Consider the following 17,821-nt stretch of genomic DNA (forward strand, 5'->3'; position numbering starts at 1 on the left):
GGGGAGACCCGGCGCCGCTGCCGCCCCGCGCCCGGCCCCGACACTGCGGGCGGAGACGAGCTCGGCGGCTCCTCGGACGCCGCGGCCCGCACGGCTGTGTTTCGTCACAGGAGAGGCAGTCCAAGACTCTCAGAGCATTCCTTTTGCTTTTTTTTTTTTTTAAGTTGTCAAACCCTATTGAGCATTCTTGATTTTCTTCTGTGTAAGTCATCGCGATCCACTAGCGCTCGTATCCACCCGAAAGCTGGAAGGATAATTACATCTTAAGAGCTTGGAGGAGAGTTGGGCTGCGCAGAAGCAAAGGTGTGACCTCCCCGGATCACTACTTTGAGGGTGCCAGCGTTCAGGAATCCCACGAGCTTGTGGTTGAGGCCACTTAGACGCGTGTATTATTATTATTTTTTTAAGTGTGTATATTTGTAAAGGAATAGGTTTGGAAATAAATGACAGTATACGTGTGTTCTCTTTGACTCCTTGTGTCTCCTTGTCGAACTCAGACCCGGTTGTTTATATTCTGTTGTAACATGATTTCCAGCAAAGAAACTTGACTGCAGATATGTTGTGATTCCGTTCCTAGTCAAAAGAGTTTAAAAATTGTGATGGTTTCTTTGCTTATATGAGACAAGCAGCTCAACTCTTGCAAACGACTGAAGCCAGTTGTTAGGAGTGAGTGCCCTTGCTCCATGCTCTGGTACAGCTTGGTTTTCATAAAATCGACAACTTAATTGTTTGATTAATATTTTTTATGACATTTCAACATAAAGTATTTCCTCCCTTATTGCATTTTCTGTTTTCTCCACTGTACTTTTTTTGATTGTGTTCTTTTCTCTTTCAAGAAGTGTTGCCCATGGGAGCAGAGATAGGTCACCCCACACAGACGTTTGTCCTTGTATAAACACATTGCCCATCAGCTCAGCCTCAGTCTTGAGACTCTCTTTTCCTCTTTGGGCCATGCTTGTTATCTGTGTCTTGTTTCACAGTTAAGGTAAGGTATTCAGGGATAACTGTTTAATACAATTTAAAAAGCTGCATAAAATTGCCATACTAGCGCTGAAGGTTAGAACTGGTTTGTTTTTCATGTGAGATGCAAATATTGGCCAGTCTTTCTAAATGATGTGGGGGAGAAAACAATCATGTAGACTTCCTTCTCACAGTAGAAGATTGAGAAAGACTTTATAACACTGATGCTTAAATTATCCTGTGAGTACTTCCTTCCCTTGCTGGCTGCCTCATGTTTAGATCTACTTCTCCTGGATGGAAACCTTTGGCCAAGTCTTTGCTGGTTAGCTTGAATTGCTGTATCATTTATAGATTTTTAAAGCAAGAGGTTGAGAAGACAGAGGAGTTCTGGGGCCAGATCTGTGAGCAAGCAAATCTGAAAGCACTTGTTCCTTAAAGTCCTTATGTAAAGAGATAATCTTTCATTTTATATAGGTGCTGTTTCCAGAGCTGCTGCTTTTTTTTTTTTTTTTGTAGCTCCCTCCTTACCCCCCCCTTCTCTGTGTTCTCATTTTGCTAAGCATCCATGGTCTCCTTCAAAGATCCGTCTTTTGGTAACTTAATGTATCTAGTAAAAAGTAGACAGCCCTGGGCTTAGAAGTAGTTGAGTAAAGTAGCTCTTAAAAAGTTTCACTTCCTCAGTAATTGTTATCTAGTGGTCTGCCCTGCTTTTCAGTTTTATATCCCTAGAAGTCATAAATAATCATACTGAGTGATATTGAAGAGGTCTAGTATTTTTTCAGCCCTCCACAGTACTGAAGAGCAATGGTGTTTCTCTGGAGACTAGGGTGCATCTGATACAGGCCATGGTCTTTGCAATCACTTGTTATGCATCAGAGAGTTGGACAGTTACTAAGGAGGATAGAAGAAGAATTGATGCCTTTGAGCTGTGGTGCTGGAGAAGAGTACTGAGAATACCATGGGCTGCTAGGTAAACAGATTCATCCTGGAAAGGGTTAAACTGGGTATCTCCCTGGAGGCAAGGATTCTGAGGCTTCGTCTAATATACTTTGGACATGTTGTAAGGAGGGACTGGTCCTTGGAGAGGGACATCATGCTTGGTAGGGTGAAGGGACAGAGCAGGAGGGGAAGGCCCTCTATGAGGTGGATTGATTCAGTGACTGGGATAATCGGTATGGGTGTATCGGAGACAGTGCGATTGGCACAGGACAGAGCAGAGTTTAGGGTTGTACATAGGGTCGCAATGAGTCGCAAGCAACTCAACAGCACATAACAACAACAACAACAACAACATAATGTGAAATAAGTGTGACAGAACAACTTTTTATCAGAAGTGTTGTATACATTTGTACCATCGGGGAAGAAAAGTGCTATTTAGAGTAATTTTTACCCATATAAGATGAATGGAGTCAAACTGCTAAGAAAAAGAAATGGTTCTTGGTTCACATCTTTTAGCTTCATTTTATGCCACATTAATGCATATAATCAGTTAATGTGAAAACAAATCAAAACCCAGATCTGTGCTCAATTGGTAAGTGAGATGGATTGACATGGTGACTACAGCAGTGGACCTAAGCACAGGAGAGATTGTGAGAATAGCACAGATCAGGCACGATTTCATTCTGTTGTACAGAGGGTCACTATGAGAGCCAGCTTGATCAGGCCTAACAGGTACCGAGATAGAAAAGGTCATTCACATTGGAGGATGAGAAGTCACTTATTTTACCAAGTCCGCTATGGATCTTTCTGTGACTTAAATGGTTGTGAGGACATAATCATATTTAACTAGTCTTTTGTTTTGTTTTTCTTCTTAAATAATCTGCTTTATGTTGTTGTTGAGTTGGAACCCACCCATAGCAGACCCTCCTGAAGGTTTTCAGAGGCAGTTAACCACACAGGAGGAGATTGCCCATCCTTCTCCCACACAGCAGCTGGTGGATTCGAACCACGCCTTCGGGATTACAGCACAACTTCTTCCCACTAGGCCACCAGAGCCTAGTTAAGAAACTAAAAATCTCAAGCATGTTCATGCTTTTACATTTTTCTGGCTTTAGAATTGTGCCCTAAAGACTCTTACGAAATCCAATAGGTTATTTGCCCTAGTCTCTCTGCTTTTCTCTAGATTTCCTTTCAGAGCATTCCTTATCAATCACTTGATTTTAAGTCTGGTTCTGATGTACTTGTTTTATTGTGAACTATGTGTATATTTTTTTTATGTAGGTCACAGTGGTTAAATGGTGTATTTAGGTTTTTAAGGGAAGAGAGGGAAATATTTTCTTTTTTAGTTATGCTATAAGGTGGAGCTCTCAGATTAAGACATATTTGGAATCAGGAGTAGCAACCACTTCCTAAACAGCATGACTCTGGAAAAGCTATAAACTTTGAGAAACGATATAGAAAGACTTTGGTCTTTTGTTCATAGTGTCGCTATGAGTTGCTCAACTTGACAAAAATCAATAACAGCAGCATTATAAGTTTATAGGTTGATTACAGCAAGTACAAGTAAAGATAAAATACTGGCTGTTATTCAAAATAGAAAACACAGGTAAAAGGTAACTACTTAGACCTTATCAAAAATTATGCTTCCTGGTGGTTGTTGGTTTGTTGTTTTGGGTTTTTTTTTTTCTTTTCTGAGAAACATTCTAGGAAAAGGTAATCTTAGCACAAACTGTGAGGCCTACCTGTCAGAGTTAAATCCCAGCGCTACCACTAACTAGCTAGCTATGTGATCTTAAGTAAATGAAATTCCCTGTGCTTCAGATTCTTTTCTATAAACTGTCAGTAATAAGAATACTTAATTTTCTTTTTTAAAAAGAATACTTAATTTACAAGGTGATTAAAAGAATTGAATTTGTGGTGTGTTCTATGCCATCAAGCTAGCACTGGCCCATAGCTGACCCTCTAGATTTTCAGATGCAGTAAATCGTATGAGAGGAGATTGCCCAACTTTCTCCCTTGGAACAGCTGGTGGATTCAAACCCTGTGCCTTCAGACTGACAGTGCAGGTCCTGATCACTGCTAGACCACCACAACTCCTTGTTCTAAGAATTAAGTTAGTATATGTGTTGTCATAAACATATGTGTTTTTATGATAGATATTTACATGTGTCAGCTAGTTGGAACAGTGGATGCTCTATAATTGTTGGTTGCTGTCAAGTCAGTTCCTTATGGTGACCCCATGTGTGCAGAATAGAATTACTCTGTAGAATTTTGAAAGCTTTTGATGCACATTATCAGGTCTGTCTTCTCCAGTTCTTTTAGTAGTTGAGTCTAATCATTTGCACTACCCAGGGACACACAGTAAGTAATTATTGTTTTAATCTCTAGAGATCATTTATAAGTGTTTTTAGCCATACTTTTAACCACAGAATATTTTCACACCACATTCTTAACTGATTCTTTCAGTTGCTTGAATTATTCATCATGGATATATTCTTTATACAGGAGAGAAATTGAAAAAGCCTGTAAGATTTTATTAATATTGTTTGCTCAATGAAGTTGCTTCAAAACCTGTTGGAGGTTAGGCATTAGAACTCTTGTGGTAAACAGACGGACTGTATTGGCCAGAGCCATGGCTGTGGCTGACCTAATTTCCTTATTTCTCATTCCTGTGTCCAGGCCATTTGACAATTTCAAAACTTTTAAAATTTAAGAAATCAGAAATTATTGCTCACTTTCCATGCTCCCTCTACTTTGTCACCACTTATTTACACATAATTTCTCAGCCTTTGCCCCAACATCAAAGCATCTGAGTTAAGTAAGCAGGCCCTGTAGAGAGGTTGTGTTGTATGGGGCGGCAGCTCTGAGAAGAATGTGTGTGTTTTTGTTCGTTGGCACTGGTAAGGCCAGCTCCAGGCTGACAGGACTGAATGTGCCTGTCAGAGATTTCAAGGGGCTGCCTCTCCCCTCCGCTTGTTGTGAAGCACAGATCTTTGTAACACTCAGGATGGGACGAAGAAGGTCAGTACCTGTAGCTGCCCCAGAATTTCCTGACAGCCCTATTTATTCAGTCATTTGGCATCTCTTCATGCTGCCTTCTCCAGCACTGTGAACATCCACCTCCACCCTCTGGATTATTTAATCTTCTCTTGTGTTTCTGTTGCTTCCATTCAGCTTTTAGGGCTTTTGAAGGGGTTTCTTGGTTCTGGGTGCATAGAGTGAGCAAAGTCCTCATTGAAGGATCCTCACCCTTGCAGTGTACTAGTCCGACCTTTATCCCCTGGAGGAGTGCTGGAGTCACTTCCTGCATAATTTATCTGGGGAAAGGTAAGCCCTCATCTGAGGTTTGGTTGAGGTGAAGATGATGAGCTCCTCAGGTATGACATATAGCCTAAAGGGAGTGCCATGGAACAATTTGGTTCATCCTCTGCTGACTCAGGCTCTGTGCATGCGTTCTAATGAGAAATCTTTCTGCATATCATGTCTGTTGTGGAGATAACCAGAAGAAGGTTAATGTTCTTTTTAATTTCTAATGGCTGTTTTATTTTTGTAATAGTAATAGCAGTGATATGCTCTCCATTTGATCTCTTTCATGTCAGGATCACAAAAATTGTTAATGTTTCAGTGGCCCTCTGCCAGTTTCTAGTCAGCTCTTGCCAGCAGACACTGGCTACTAGATTCAGAGTGCCCCCCAACTTTGCCCTAGTTACCCTATGACTCTTGTGTGGTCATCATCACACTGCCTGGAGCAGTGCTCATCAGAGCATTCCATACCCCACCCCATTCCATCCTGTGGTCCTCAATTTCTCTTTGTAGAAGGTGAACTCTGTTTAGAATTTAGAGAAACAGTACTTAGATGTTTTAAATGAGTAGGAACTCTAGTATGGGCTAAGACAGACAAAAACAAATTTGGCATGCGTGACATTAGCTGCAAAATTATTATGAAATCAGGAGCTCTAGTGATGTAGTTTGAAGCATGTTGTGCTGCTAAACAAAAATGTTATTGCATCAACACTGTATTTGTAAATTTCTATTCCAGTTCCTTTTTAACCCTTTGAAACCAATGCTTGAATTGAGTATTTTATCTCTCTTCTTGAAAATTCCTAAGACTTGTTCTTCTCACTATTTCTGTGCTCTCAGTAATCTGTATATAGGTGGGTTTAAGGAGTAATGGAGCTTAAGGAACAGTCTGATCAATTTCAGGCAGCTCTTTTATTGTTTTAGTGGTAACTGCACTAAAAATTGGTTTAGTAATATATGACTTTGAACTAGTTGAGTTGAATGATTTTTTTTATGACAGACACTTCATACCGATAAAGATTATTAGGTAAGTGCTAGAAAATATATCTATATATATATTAAAAAAATTGAATGTGTTTTCCCTCTCTGTCTACACTCTTGGGCTCAAATCCCCACAATTTTTACAAAACAATAAAAATCTTTCTGTTCAAAACCTCAGTGTTTGCTAAGAAATTTTTGTGAATGTAATTTATTTTGTATTTTGCTTTTCAAAATCTGACCCGTAATTCTGTTTTTACAACATGAACGTTTCTGGATTCATGTAGAAGGAGCAGCCAGAGTTGTGATCGCAAATGCTTATTGGTTGATTCTCAATTTACAAGCAAGTTACGATTGTTTAGTTTCTGAGCTGAACTTGGCCACATCGTGGAGTACACATCTGGGGGTAATTTCTTACCACCTTCTGAGTTTGCTTCAGTTGTTATAAAAAAGTGGGAACATTCCTTTTATGTAATTATGAAATACATTAAACTCTGACTTTTGGGTGTTAATTTATCATTCCATATTGGTTGAAAAATCAAATATGAATACAGGGAAGATACAAAAAGCAAACCTAATAGTTAGTAACTTTGTTTTTCCTTTCTCTGCAATACTGTGCCAAACTGGGGCTTTTCTTTTTTTCTGGCTGTGTATGTCTGTTTGAAGTAGATGATCAGTTTATCATTAGTATAATCAGGGCTGCCCTAGCTAGAAAATTACAATTAAGAATAAATGACTTGATAATCTTTTCATCAGAAGAGGATGATTTTCTCCTTTGATGGTTTATGAGTTTTGTCTTAGTTATATATTAGCTTTTATTCAGAGTTTTGTTCTTCTCTTTATGTTTATTTAAAAAAATAAAGGCCAAGTCCTAATATTATACTTGAACCAGTTTGCAAGTCCAGTTCAGTGAGAACTCCCTGAAGGATCAAGAGAAATTAAACTAGGAATTAAAAATTTTAATTAACTTTAATATTTCCTAGACAAAGTAGATAAATCAAACATTTATCTAGTACCTGATGCGTGCCACAAAAGGTAATTTAAAATGTAAATCTGGGGAGCTCTGGTGGCCTAGTGGCAAGGAGCTGCAACTACAATCCCAGAGGCACACAGTTCAAATCCACCAGATGCTCTGCCGGGAAAAGGAGGGACAATCTCCTCCTGTACCAGTCAGATCTGATTTGACGGTACACTCACACAAAAATAAAATAAAATTAAAAAAAAATGTAGAGCTCTTGTAAACATAAAACTAAAGAGATCCTCAGTACTCAAATAAGAATCCTGATTTTACTACTTCACAGATAGGTCACTTCACTTCTCTAGCCTTTATGATCCTGTTTTTAAGTCAGAGAAGTAGCTTTTAGGATCTTTGGTGGACCAGATAAGACATGTTATCAGAATGATTTGTTCAGTGACTTTAAAATATCCTATGGATGACATTAATTTCAATACCGAATCACTGTTGTATACTAAGTACAGTTCTCTTTCTTGCCGTCTAGAAGCACCTACACCTGTGCATACGTAACAGTAAGCATTTTTATATTACTGCTGTTTTATGATTTGGATGATCAGAGATGCCTTCCTGGGAGTTGGGAGAAGGCATAACTCATACAGTCCAGTGACCTGACAAGGCCTCTTGGATGAAGACAGTTGTTAGAGCCTTGAAGGAATAGAGGTGGGAAATCCAAGACATGTTCAGGACCTAGTAGATGGCAAACATAAATAGTTTATGTTGAGGTCAAGTAGTTGATGAAGCACAGATGACTAAAGTTTTTAGGATAACAAAAATTCAAGAAAGATCTTTGGAGGATCTCTTTGGAAGAAAGGGGAGGGGTAAGTAAGATTGTAACATTAAGACTTCACTGGTGAAAATGTCTTAACAGGTAGTGTTAGACTTTGAAGCTTGGGCTGGAGAAGCCAGAAGTGGATACAGCTGAGAAGAGCTGTGCTTTCTGTGGCGGCCTATGCTGTGGCGGCCTTTGCTGTGGGCTTGGAAATATATGTACAAAATAGAGGACAGGGCTTTGTATTTCAAGGCTGGAGCCTCCCAGATTCCTGGCTGTAATTGTCATGCAGTGATGCCCATACAGAATTCTTCCTTCTTTGTGAACTCCCAAGGTTTATATTGAATTGTTGCTGGTAAGCTACAGTTTGAATTAAAGATTGTTAAGCTGGTCAGATTCCTTATTTTATTGACAAAGAAAATTGACTTGTTTCCAGGCCAAGAGCTGAGAGTGAAAACACGGTGGTCCCAACTGAGTGCTACATTTGGAAGCACCTTACAGAGACCTTTGAAATCACTGCAGATATCTTCATGGATAAGGCAAGGTTGTAAGTCGTATAATTAGGAAGACTACTCTTTCCCTCAAGGTCACAGAACTCCAGACAGTGTAGTTAGCCATTCTAAACCTTATTTCCACAGTCTGTGAAATTACAACCTTATCATGAAGATAAGATGTAGTCTGAAGAGAAAATATATCAGAACAAATTTTAAAAACTTTGTAGTACTGTGTATACGTGATTTGCATACAGTTTCTTAGTAAACCTTTTGATCAGTTACAACCTCCACGGAACCTACCTGTCAGACAAATGATACTTATAAATTGATATTAGTAAGTATCAGTCATCTCTAGATGAACATGCAGATAAAAGGAGACTGATGAGGCATACGTAGATGTGGTTTTATCACTTGGCAAGGTTGGGTGACAGGCTGGGGTGGTGAGAGTGAGTCAAGATTGGCAGAAATGTAAGAAGCATACATGTTCTTTTTTTAACTGTCCTGATTATATCAAATTTTTAACTTGTTAGTATGATTGTTAGTTTCTTATGGCAGTGGTGTAGGGAAGAACATTTCAGATACCAGAAAGACCTGGGCCCAACCTTCGGTGGTGGCATGACAAATTACTTTTTCTAAACTTTTTATTCTTTTCATTCACAAAGTGAAAGTAATAATCTCTCTTTCTAGGATTATTTTTAATAGTAAATGAAACACTGTTAAGTATTGTCAAGTTGACTATAACTTAACAGCTACCCTGTGAAAAATGACTGTGAACCCTGCCCTAGCCTGTGCTGTCCTTAACATCTCTGACATACTGAAGCCTACCATTACAAGTCTCTTTGTCATCTTGTTTTGGATCTTCCCCTTCTTCCCTGACTCCCCATCTTTCCAAGCATGATGTCGTTTTCTAAGAACTGGGCCCTTGGAACAATATGCCCAAATATGTGAGACAAAGTTTCACTGTCCTAGCTTCCAGGGAGCATTGTTACTGCACATTTTACATGACATTCTTGTTTGTTCTTTTGGCAGTCCATGAGGTCTCCAGGACTCTTCTAACAGCACAGCTCAAAGGCATTGATTCTTCTGTCATCCCTACTCATCAGCTTTCAGGTGCTAAGTAATTGGAGAGATCACGGTTGCTGTTTTGTTTTTTTTTTTTAGATCATGGTTTGAATCAGGTGCAACCTTAGTCTTCAAACTGACTTTGTTGCTCTTCAGCATTTTGGAGAGGTCCCTTCAGATTTTCCTAGAGCAATATGTCTTTTAATTTCCTGGCCACTCCTTCCAAGGGTGTTTGTGGACCTAAGCAAGGTGAGATCTTTGACAGTTTCTCTGTCTTCTCTCTTATAATGTTGCGTTTCTGTCCTGTGGTGAGGACTTTTGTCTTTTTGAGTTTGAAATGGAACTGATATTCGAGTATGTAGTCCTTGATCCTCTCCAGCAAGTGTTCCAAGTCCTCAGTCCTCCTCAGTTTCAGCAAGCAAGATTGTGTCATCTGAAAAAAAAAAGACTTTTTAAAACGGTTGCTGTTAATTTTTTTTAATCAACAAGCATTTATAACTTACAGAATAAATTGGACAGGGATGAAAAGAACTCCACACACCATTATCAGCCTATTTCCCTCAAGTTGTGCACCTGACCTCAGGGCTAGTGCTCATCCAAGTATGCATTCAAAACAGACTTCTTTTTATGTGCATATTTCTTTAACCTAACAATCACTTCCTACCTTTGTTAACCCTCCATTTCATTTAGATGATCTTCTCACCAGTCCTATAAATTCACCATGTGCTCTGTAGTCTCTTTGTTGTCATGGTATTCTCTTCCCACTTTGGCAGGCCTTTCTAACTTGTAGCATTAACTATGCCATGTAATTCAGTATTTAAATATAGTGTTCATTCTTGTATTCATTTTCATTTATATAAGCTTTATTTCCCATATTATACATCCCTCAGAGGTAGGGGCCAAACTTGTATTAGGAGTCCTACCATACTTGTGACATATGAAGTACAGGAGAAAGTGTAGTCACTAAATATTATAAATACCATGCTGCATAGTCTGGATTCACATGCTCCAGTTAGGTAACTTTAAGCACATTACTTCTCTAACCCTGCTTCTTCATCTGTCAACTGGCAGTGGTCCCTGTTATATACAGTATTCAGTGGACGTTAAATACGACTACTACTACTACTACTACTATTATTATTATTATTATTAATTATTCTTTTTAGCTATTATTCTTTTTGTCCACGATACTGGGTCCTGGGAACTGGTGAAGAACAGCATAGACATCCCAGCTTTTATAGAGTTTATGGACTAGTAGAGAAGATGGGCATTAAACGAATATGTAATTATGAAATAAGTACAAAGAAGAAAAAAAATGTCTGGGATCTTAGGAAAGCGTCACTGAGAAATTATTTAAACTGAAACCAGAAGATTAATAGAATTTTGCCAGCACTGTCCCAACAGAGAGAACGGTATGTTCAAGGCTCTGGGACTAGAGAGAACTTGGTGTGCTCAAAGATCTGGAAGTTGGCCAGTATGGTTGCAACCAGTGGGTGAGACATTGTGCCTTTATGATTCTGTTGTGACCTAGTCAGTTGACATTTGGAACATAGCTTTTTTTTTTCTTTCAAGATATATTTCTTTAATAATATTTTAAAAGGGAGAAGTGTCCTTTTAGTCTATTGTTGGGTGCTACTGAGTTGTAACTTCTGCATAGCTCTTGTCCCTTTCTTTTCTTTGAAAATGAGACTAACATGTTAAAACTAAATTCTAATAATTTTAAAATTCAGGTTTTTTTGTTGGGAATGAATATTTTTGTGTAAATAGGATTTTTTAGAAACTAAGTCTACCTTTTTTAAAATTGTGATATTGAGTGGACATTTATGGAGCAAATTTGTTTTCCATTCACTACTTTATACATGTTTTATTTGTTGACATTTGTTTTATTTCTCTCAGTACAACAGTATTCTTCCCACTGCCCCATGTTTGTTGAGCTTCCTTTTCTGCTCTTTACTGCCTTGTTTTAGACGATTGTCATCTTTTTAGTTCCCTGTTATTAATTTTTCCGAGTACCTTCCTCACAAGTGTAATTGTTTGAAAGCCCATATTTTGAAATCCTCCCATCCCAAGAAAAAAATATTCTAACATAAACATTATAAAATATTTCCCTGCATTCTTACTCAACAGTATGCCCTTGAATCATTGAGAAGAAATTCGATTATGCTATGCCACATCTTATGTTTTAATGTAGCATGGCATTAATGGTCCATACTCTATTGAAATACAGAGAGGGGCTGTTCTTTCATTTTGGGTGCCGAGACTTAAGCATTATTGTCTTGTTTATTCACACACAGAGGACAGCTATCTCCCTTGACTATCTTACTCCCTCTGGCTGATGTTCCTCTCTGTGTCTAGATGCATCGTCCTCTAATATGATTTGCTGTTTCTGTGAACTGAAAAGCAGATTACTAATCTAAGGCAATTCGGACAAGTTTAGTAAATTCAGTTAGGAAGATGGCCTGCATATTTCTGTTAGAGACTGATTGCATAGATTTTTATTGCATAGATGGTGAAATCTCTGTGTCTCATTTCTTCCTTGTAGTTAATGACCAGGTTGTTGATGTTGTGATTTCTCAGGGTGAAAGTTGGTTTTGATCTCCCCTTTCAGTCATGGAATGTTGTGGAACAGGGAGCCGACTCCTCCCCAGCCCTAAAGAGGTATGCAGCAGTGGAAAACTGAGTGGTTAAATTATTGATGAGTCCTAGAATTTTAAAAAGTGAAGGAGAGCCTGAAAAGCTCATTATTCCAGCACCTTCATAGTAGTGATGGTGTTGACTTGTGTTGTCCAGCTTCACATAGTATTTAACAGAGCTGGAGATAAGATTCAGGTCATCTAATTATTAGCCCAGTGCTCTCTGTATCATCTTGCCTCTTAGGAAACTGAATAATTGGGCAGATTTGAAAGCTTACATAATATTTTATGTTTAGCTTTATCATTGCTAATAATAGTCTCTATGCAAACGGGAACATTTGTGATCTTATTTTTGGCTCATGTTCTAGGGTGCCAGCAGTTCTTTATTGAACAGAACTGTATTCTGTTAGGATTTTCTTCCTGCCTACAGGAGCATTACCCAAACTGTGCCCTAGATCTCTTTGATATTGTGTTCCTGATTTGACGTTTGGAAGCCTAATTGTAAATGTTCATTTTTTTTGTGGACTCACAAAAGCCCCTCACAAGTGAAAATGGTTTGCACAGAACTACTGACCTAAAAATTGGCAGTTCTTAGACCCACACAGTAGTACTGTGGAAGAAAGGCCTGGAAGTCTGCTTTGGTAAATATCACAGCAAGAAAACCCAATGAAGCAGTTCTGTGTGCCCCCGAAGAAATTGGAATTGACTTAACAATAGTTTGGTTTTCAGTATGAGCTTACCAGTGCCTTGCATTCATATATTATTTCATTTTATTTTTATCTCTTGTGTAATATCTGACTTATGGCAGTCTTGTGAGACAGAACTCTGCCCCCTAGGTTTCCCATGACTGTCTTTGTGGAAAGATTTCCATGGCTTTCTCTAGTGGATTTAAACCACTAACCTTTTGGTTAGCAGCTGAATGCTTTAACCATTATACCATCAGAGCACTTTATCCCTGGAACTTGAGGAACTTAGTTTTACTCCTGAGAAATTGGATGTCCTGGAGATAAAATGGATTGGGCTTATTTTCTCATCTTGGACTAAGCTTACCTCCCTTATAGAGTGTAAGCAGAGCTGTTCTCCAGGGCGCCAGATAGGATCAGGCCCATGAAGGCTGCAGACATGTTGGTTGAATGAAGGAAAGTTTGTGAGGAATGCCATTGTTGTATTCAAATCCTTTGCTTACCAGAGAGACTGTTACTGATGGTGCTCTGCAAGTGGCCTTTCACTGTGCCTACAAAAAAACCTGACCCTCAGTTGTGCCAGCCAATGCTTGTTCTTTCAGTATTTTACTTTTGATGAAGTGTGTAACTAAAGATAAGCAGAAGTTTCTAATTACAGAGGTTTTTTTCCAAGTTGTAGGTACTCTCGGGATCAACTATTAGGTTCTCCAAGCTACAGTAACAGTTATTTAATTAGGCTTCTGGTTTAATTAGATGTGGACATAAATTCACTTCCAGGAAGAATAGTGGTGTTTTGTGGTCTTTCTTTCTTTCCAAACATGAACACAGAAGTGGACATTTATGATAATTTATGGTTTCCAAAGTGTGTGGGCTGCTGTTTCTGTGATGGTAGGACAGTGGATGGATGAGCCTTGCATCATCAGCTGTCAGAGAGGATGCGTTTCAGACAAGGTAGTCTAAGCTGTCCCTCACTGTAACATAATGAGTTCCTGGAAACCTATTTGACAGTGGGGTGGTAACTATAAATGCCAGCCAGTGACTCCTGCTGGCATACTCCTACTATCCTGTGGGGATAGTAGATGGCTGGCAATGCTGAATAGAAATCACTGTTTAGTAAGTGGTGAACAGAAGTCTTAAAAGCAGTTTAGGCTTTTAAAAAGATGTTTTGGTATGAAAACTAATTTAAAAGAAAAAAAATTCCCCAAGTTCCTGTTGGTATAAGAAAAATGAAGCTGTTCTTTTAGATTGGGGCGGGGGAAGGTAGTTTGATTGATGTATCAGTAAATAATAATAGGATGATGATGTTGTTAGGTAGGGTCGAATACAACCCATACCGACCGTACAAATAAAAGATTTGAACCCTGTGTTATCCTGTGCCAGCTTCACAGTCTCTGACACACTGTGTTAGTCCTCCTGGCTGAGGGTCCTCCTCTCCATCGTAGTCCCTCTCCAAGGGATAATCTTTTCTAGCAACATGCCAGAAGTATGTGAGATGAAGCTTGCCTCCAAGGAGCACTCTGGATTCACTTTCTTCCAAGACACGTCTGTTTATTTTTTTGGTAGTCCCTGGGATATTCAGTACTCTTCTCCAACAGCACAGTTCAGAGACATCAATCAATTTTACTTCATCCTTTTAATTATCCAGCTCTCAGCAGCATAGCACGTGATTTAAAAGGCCAGTGTCTGAATCAAGTGCATGTTAGGATGTGGTCGTAGGCAAATCAGGACCATCTGAATTAGTGGCTTGATAAACAGTGGTTTCTGAGACCCATCCTGTAGTCTGCTCTGTATGTGTTTTTATTATACCACATTTTCATATGTACTTTTTTCCAAATGTAAGTAACTTTTAAAGTGATATTTTTTAAAAAAATTGCTAATCGGGATGGGTGGGGAGTAATTAATCCACTCTAGAAAAATCTATAAAGAAGAATGTAAATATTATCAGAAATTTTACCACTTAGAGACAGTTATTGTTAATATTTTTTTAATTTGTTTATTTATTTATTTGTGTGTGTGTGTGTGTGTGTGTGTGTGTGTGTGTGTGTGTATACCGTCAAATCAGATTTGACAGGTACAGGAGGAGATGGTTCCTCCTCCAGCAAAGCATCTGGAGGATTTGAACCACACACCTCTGGGATTGCAGTGCAGCTTCTTACCACTAGGCCACCAGAGCTCGCCTATTGTTAATATTTTTTAAAGCATCTTTCCTCAAAGTATATAAACAAAACACAATGTATATGAACTTTGTATGCAAACCAATATAAAATAAAAGCAATTTTTTTTAAAAAACATCTTCCCAGTTATCTTTTTTTTTTTCCTTGAGAAAAAGTTAATTCAGAGCTGTTGAGGGGAAAACAAAAGTCTGGCCAGGATCACCCACACTATGGAAATGCCGAAAAGCTCCAGTTATCTTTTTTAGGCCATAAATACGCCATAATATGTACACATAATTTTTATAAGTTGTTGTGAAACCTGTTTTTTACTTAACATACTCTGAGCATCTTTCAATGTCAGTAAATGTTGCAGACTGAGGGTAAAGTAATAATGAGACAGGCAACCAAGAATGACCTAAGAGAAAGACAGGAGGCCAGCAGTCCTGATGACTGAACAGCCCAATTCATGCCTTTCTGTGTATTTATTGAGAATCATCTGGAATGTAAACAAAGGATAATCACAAGGGAGTAGAAAATAAAAATAAAGGATCTTGGGGAAGTATTTTGCAGATAAGGCAGAGTTCTTCTCTATTGTTTTACCTTATGGTAATAAAAACTAAGAATAGTGTTGACTCTTAAGGAATGCCTTAGTGCCTCAGGGTGAACTCCTGCTTGTATTAAGCCTCCCTTAAATCCTGATACAGCATTTGGTTTATTATTAATATTAAATATGATATTTGGCTTCCCACAAGTAAATACCTACAACTCTTCTAGCTGTTGTTGTTGATTGCTTTCGAGTCCAGCATGACTCATAGTGACCCTATGAATGAAAGACCTGAAGCTTTTCTATAACTATTGTCATTTATCCAAGTTCATAGTTTCCAGAGGCATGTTGTTTAGGAAGTGGATGCCACTCCTGCTTCCAAACAGATAGTGTGTGTGATTTTCTTTTATTGCATCACTTAGTTAACCATGCTTTTTTCTTCCTCTGCAAAATATACTAGTATTTCACAGGGTTCTTAGGAAATTAGATGATAATATATATAAAATCTTAAGCATAGCTAGTGGATACATTTAAGAAATGGCCAAATGGCATAGGCATTCTCAGTTCTTAGTCACATTGCCAAGGAGTTCTGATGGCCAAGTAATAAGAAGCTGTTCTGCTCTCTTGAACGTATGTGGTTCAGATCCACAGCAGAAGAATGGTCAGTCTCTTACTTCTAAAAAACCCACTGGAGGATCACTTATGGATTGGAATGACTCACTGGCACACAAAACCCAGAGTCACAGCCCAGAAAAACCATAGCTGTACCTATTCCCACTGATAACACATAAAGGTATTCTAGTCTCGCTGAATGCTTTTTTTTTTTTTTAAGTTTTGTATTAATTTTTGTTGATCTGAAAGGTGAAAAATCAAGTTGTTTTCCTTTGGTTACTGTGAGATTAAACTGTTCTCACATTCTCATTAGCCACTTATGAATTGCTTCCTGATCTCTTGTCTTCATTTTCTAGTCCTTCTGTAACAGAAATGCCACAAGTGAGTGGCTTTAACAAACAGAAAGAAATGTATTTCTAATTTAGGGTGCTGGAAGTCCGAATTCAGGGCAGTAACTGTGGGGAAATGTCCTTGTGTTTCTGTTCCTCGGTTCCTTGAGTGCGTGACTTTTTGCTTACTCACTTGCTTCTGTGCCCCATAGTACTGTTTTCATATCTCAAAGTGATTGGTTTAAGACACATCCTACACTTAGGACCTTATTAACATAACAAAGAATACCATAATTCCTTCTCCAATGCATTTGCATCCAACATTTATTTGGGACAGTTTCCTTTGTTTCCTTTTGAGGTTTTTGTCCTTTTTTAAATTGCTTTGAAAACCCTTTCTATAACCACCCCATGTTGTGTTACAAATAATTTTTCCTAACTCTTTTGTTTTTTTTCTTCCTTCAACTTTCTCTTTGCTCTTTTGCCATTTAAAATGCTTTATATAGTCAAAATCTTATTTTATCGCAGGAATTCTGATTTTTGTTTCATTCTTTGTAAAGATCTTCTCAATATTATAAAAATACTCATTCATACTTGTAGTGTTTTTTTTTAGTATTTTACCTTTTACATTTAAATTTTGACACTATCTAGAAAGAATTTGTGGGTGACAGTAGGCCTCAGGTTTTCATTTCAAATAGTAGGTTGTTCCAACATTTAAAAAAAATTTAAAATAAATGGATTTTCCCCCTAGCACTTTATTAAAGAATACTTTTTTTAAATGTCACTAATTTTAAATACTAGCTTAATCATAGCATATACTGAAAACAAACAAACAAAAATCTCCTCAAACAGTAACACAACTCTCATTTCATCCTGGACTCTTTGTTCCCCTGCTATTTTGTCTGTTCCTGTACCAGGAACACAGAGATAAAGGAAAAAAGAAGAAAAAGCATCTGTGTTTATAAATTTTCATCTTTGGATTTTCTAAAATAGAAGTGTATGAAGTATTTATTATGTCATATTAGGCCCTCAATGGAATAAATGTTTAGTGCTTTCTGTACTTTCAAGGAGCTTATATTCACCAAATTATTTTAGTCAAGCTGGTTATATAAAGATTCTTTTTCTAAAAGAAGATGTAAGGAGTACACAGAATTACTGTATCAGAAGGAATTGGCTGACACAGAAGAATTTCATGAAATAACATATGAGCAAGAGCCTATGGTGATGAAGGAGGAAGTTCAAGTTGCTCTGAAGGAATTGGCAAAAAAACAAGGTTCCAGGAGTTGACAGCATACCAATTGATTTATTTCAACAAACAGACGCTGCCCTGGATGTGCTTACTAAGTTGTGCCA

At 38.1% G+C, this 17,821-nt stretch overlaps 1 protein-coding gene across 1 annotated transcript in view; it reads left to right on the forward strand.

Moving 5' to 3' along the window:
* The window catches only part of SORT1 (sortilin 1), a 132,742-nt gene that overhangs the window by 437 nt on the left and 114,484 nt on the right, over positions 1-17,821 (forward strand). The window contains exon 2 of the mRNA XM_006899354.1: positions 981-985. Within this exon, the coding sequence (XP_006899416.1) occupies positions 981-985 (5 nt within the window). The remainder of the gene's footprint in view (positions 1-980; positions 986-17,821) is intronic.

This window comes from Elephantulus edwardii, unplaced genomic scaffold (assembly GCF_000299155.1).
Source record: "Elephantulus edwardii isolate Elephantulus edwardi_28Jun2011 unplaced genomic scaffold, EleEdw1.0 scaffold00252, whole genome shotgun sequence".
NCBI lineage: Eukaryota > Metazoa > Chordata > Mammalia > Macroscelidea > Macroscelididae > Elephantulus > Elephantulus edwardii.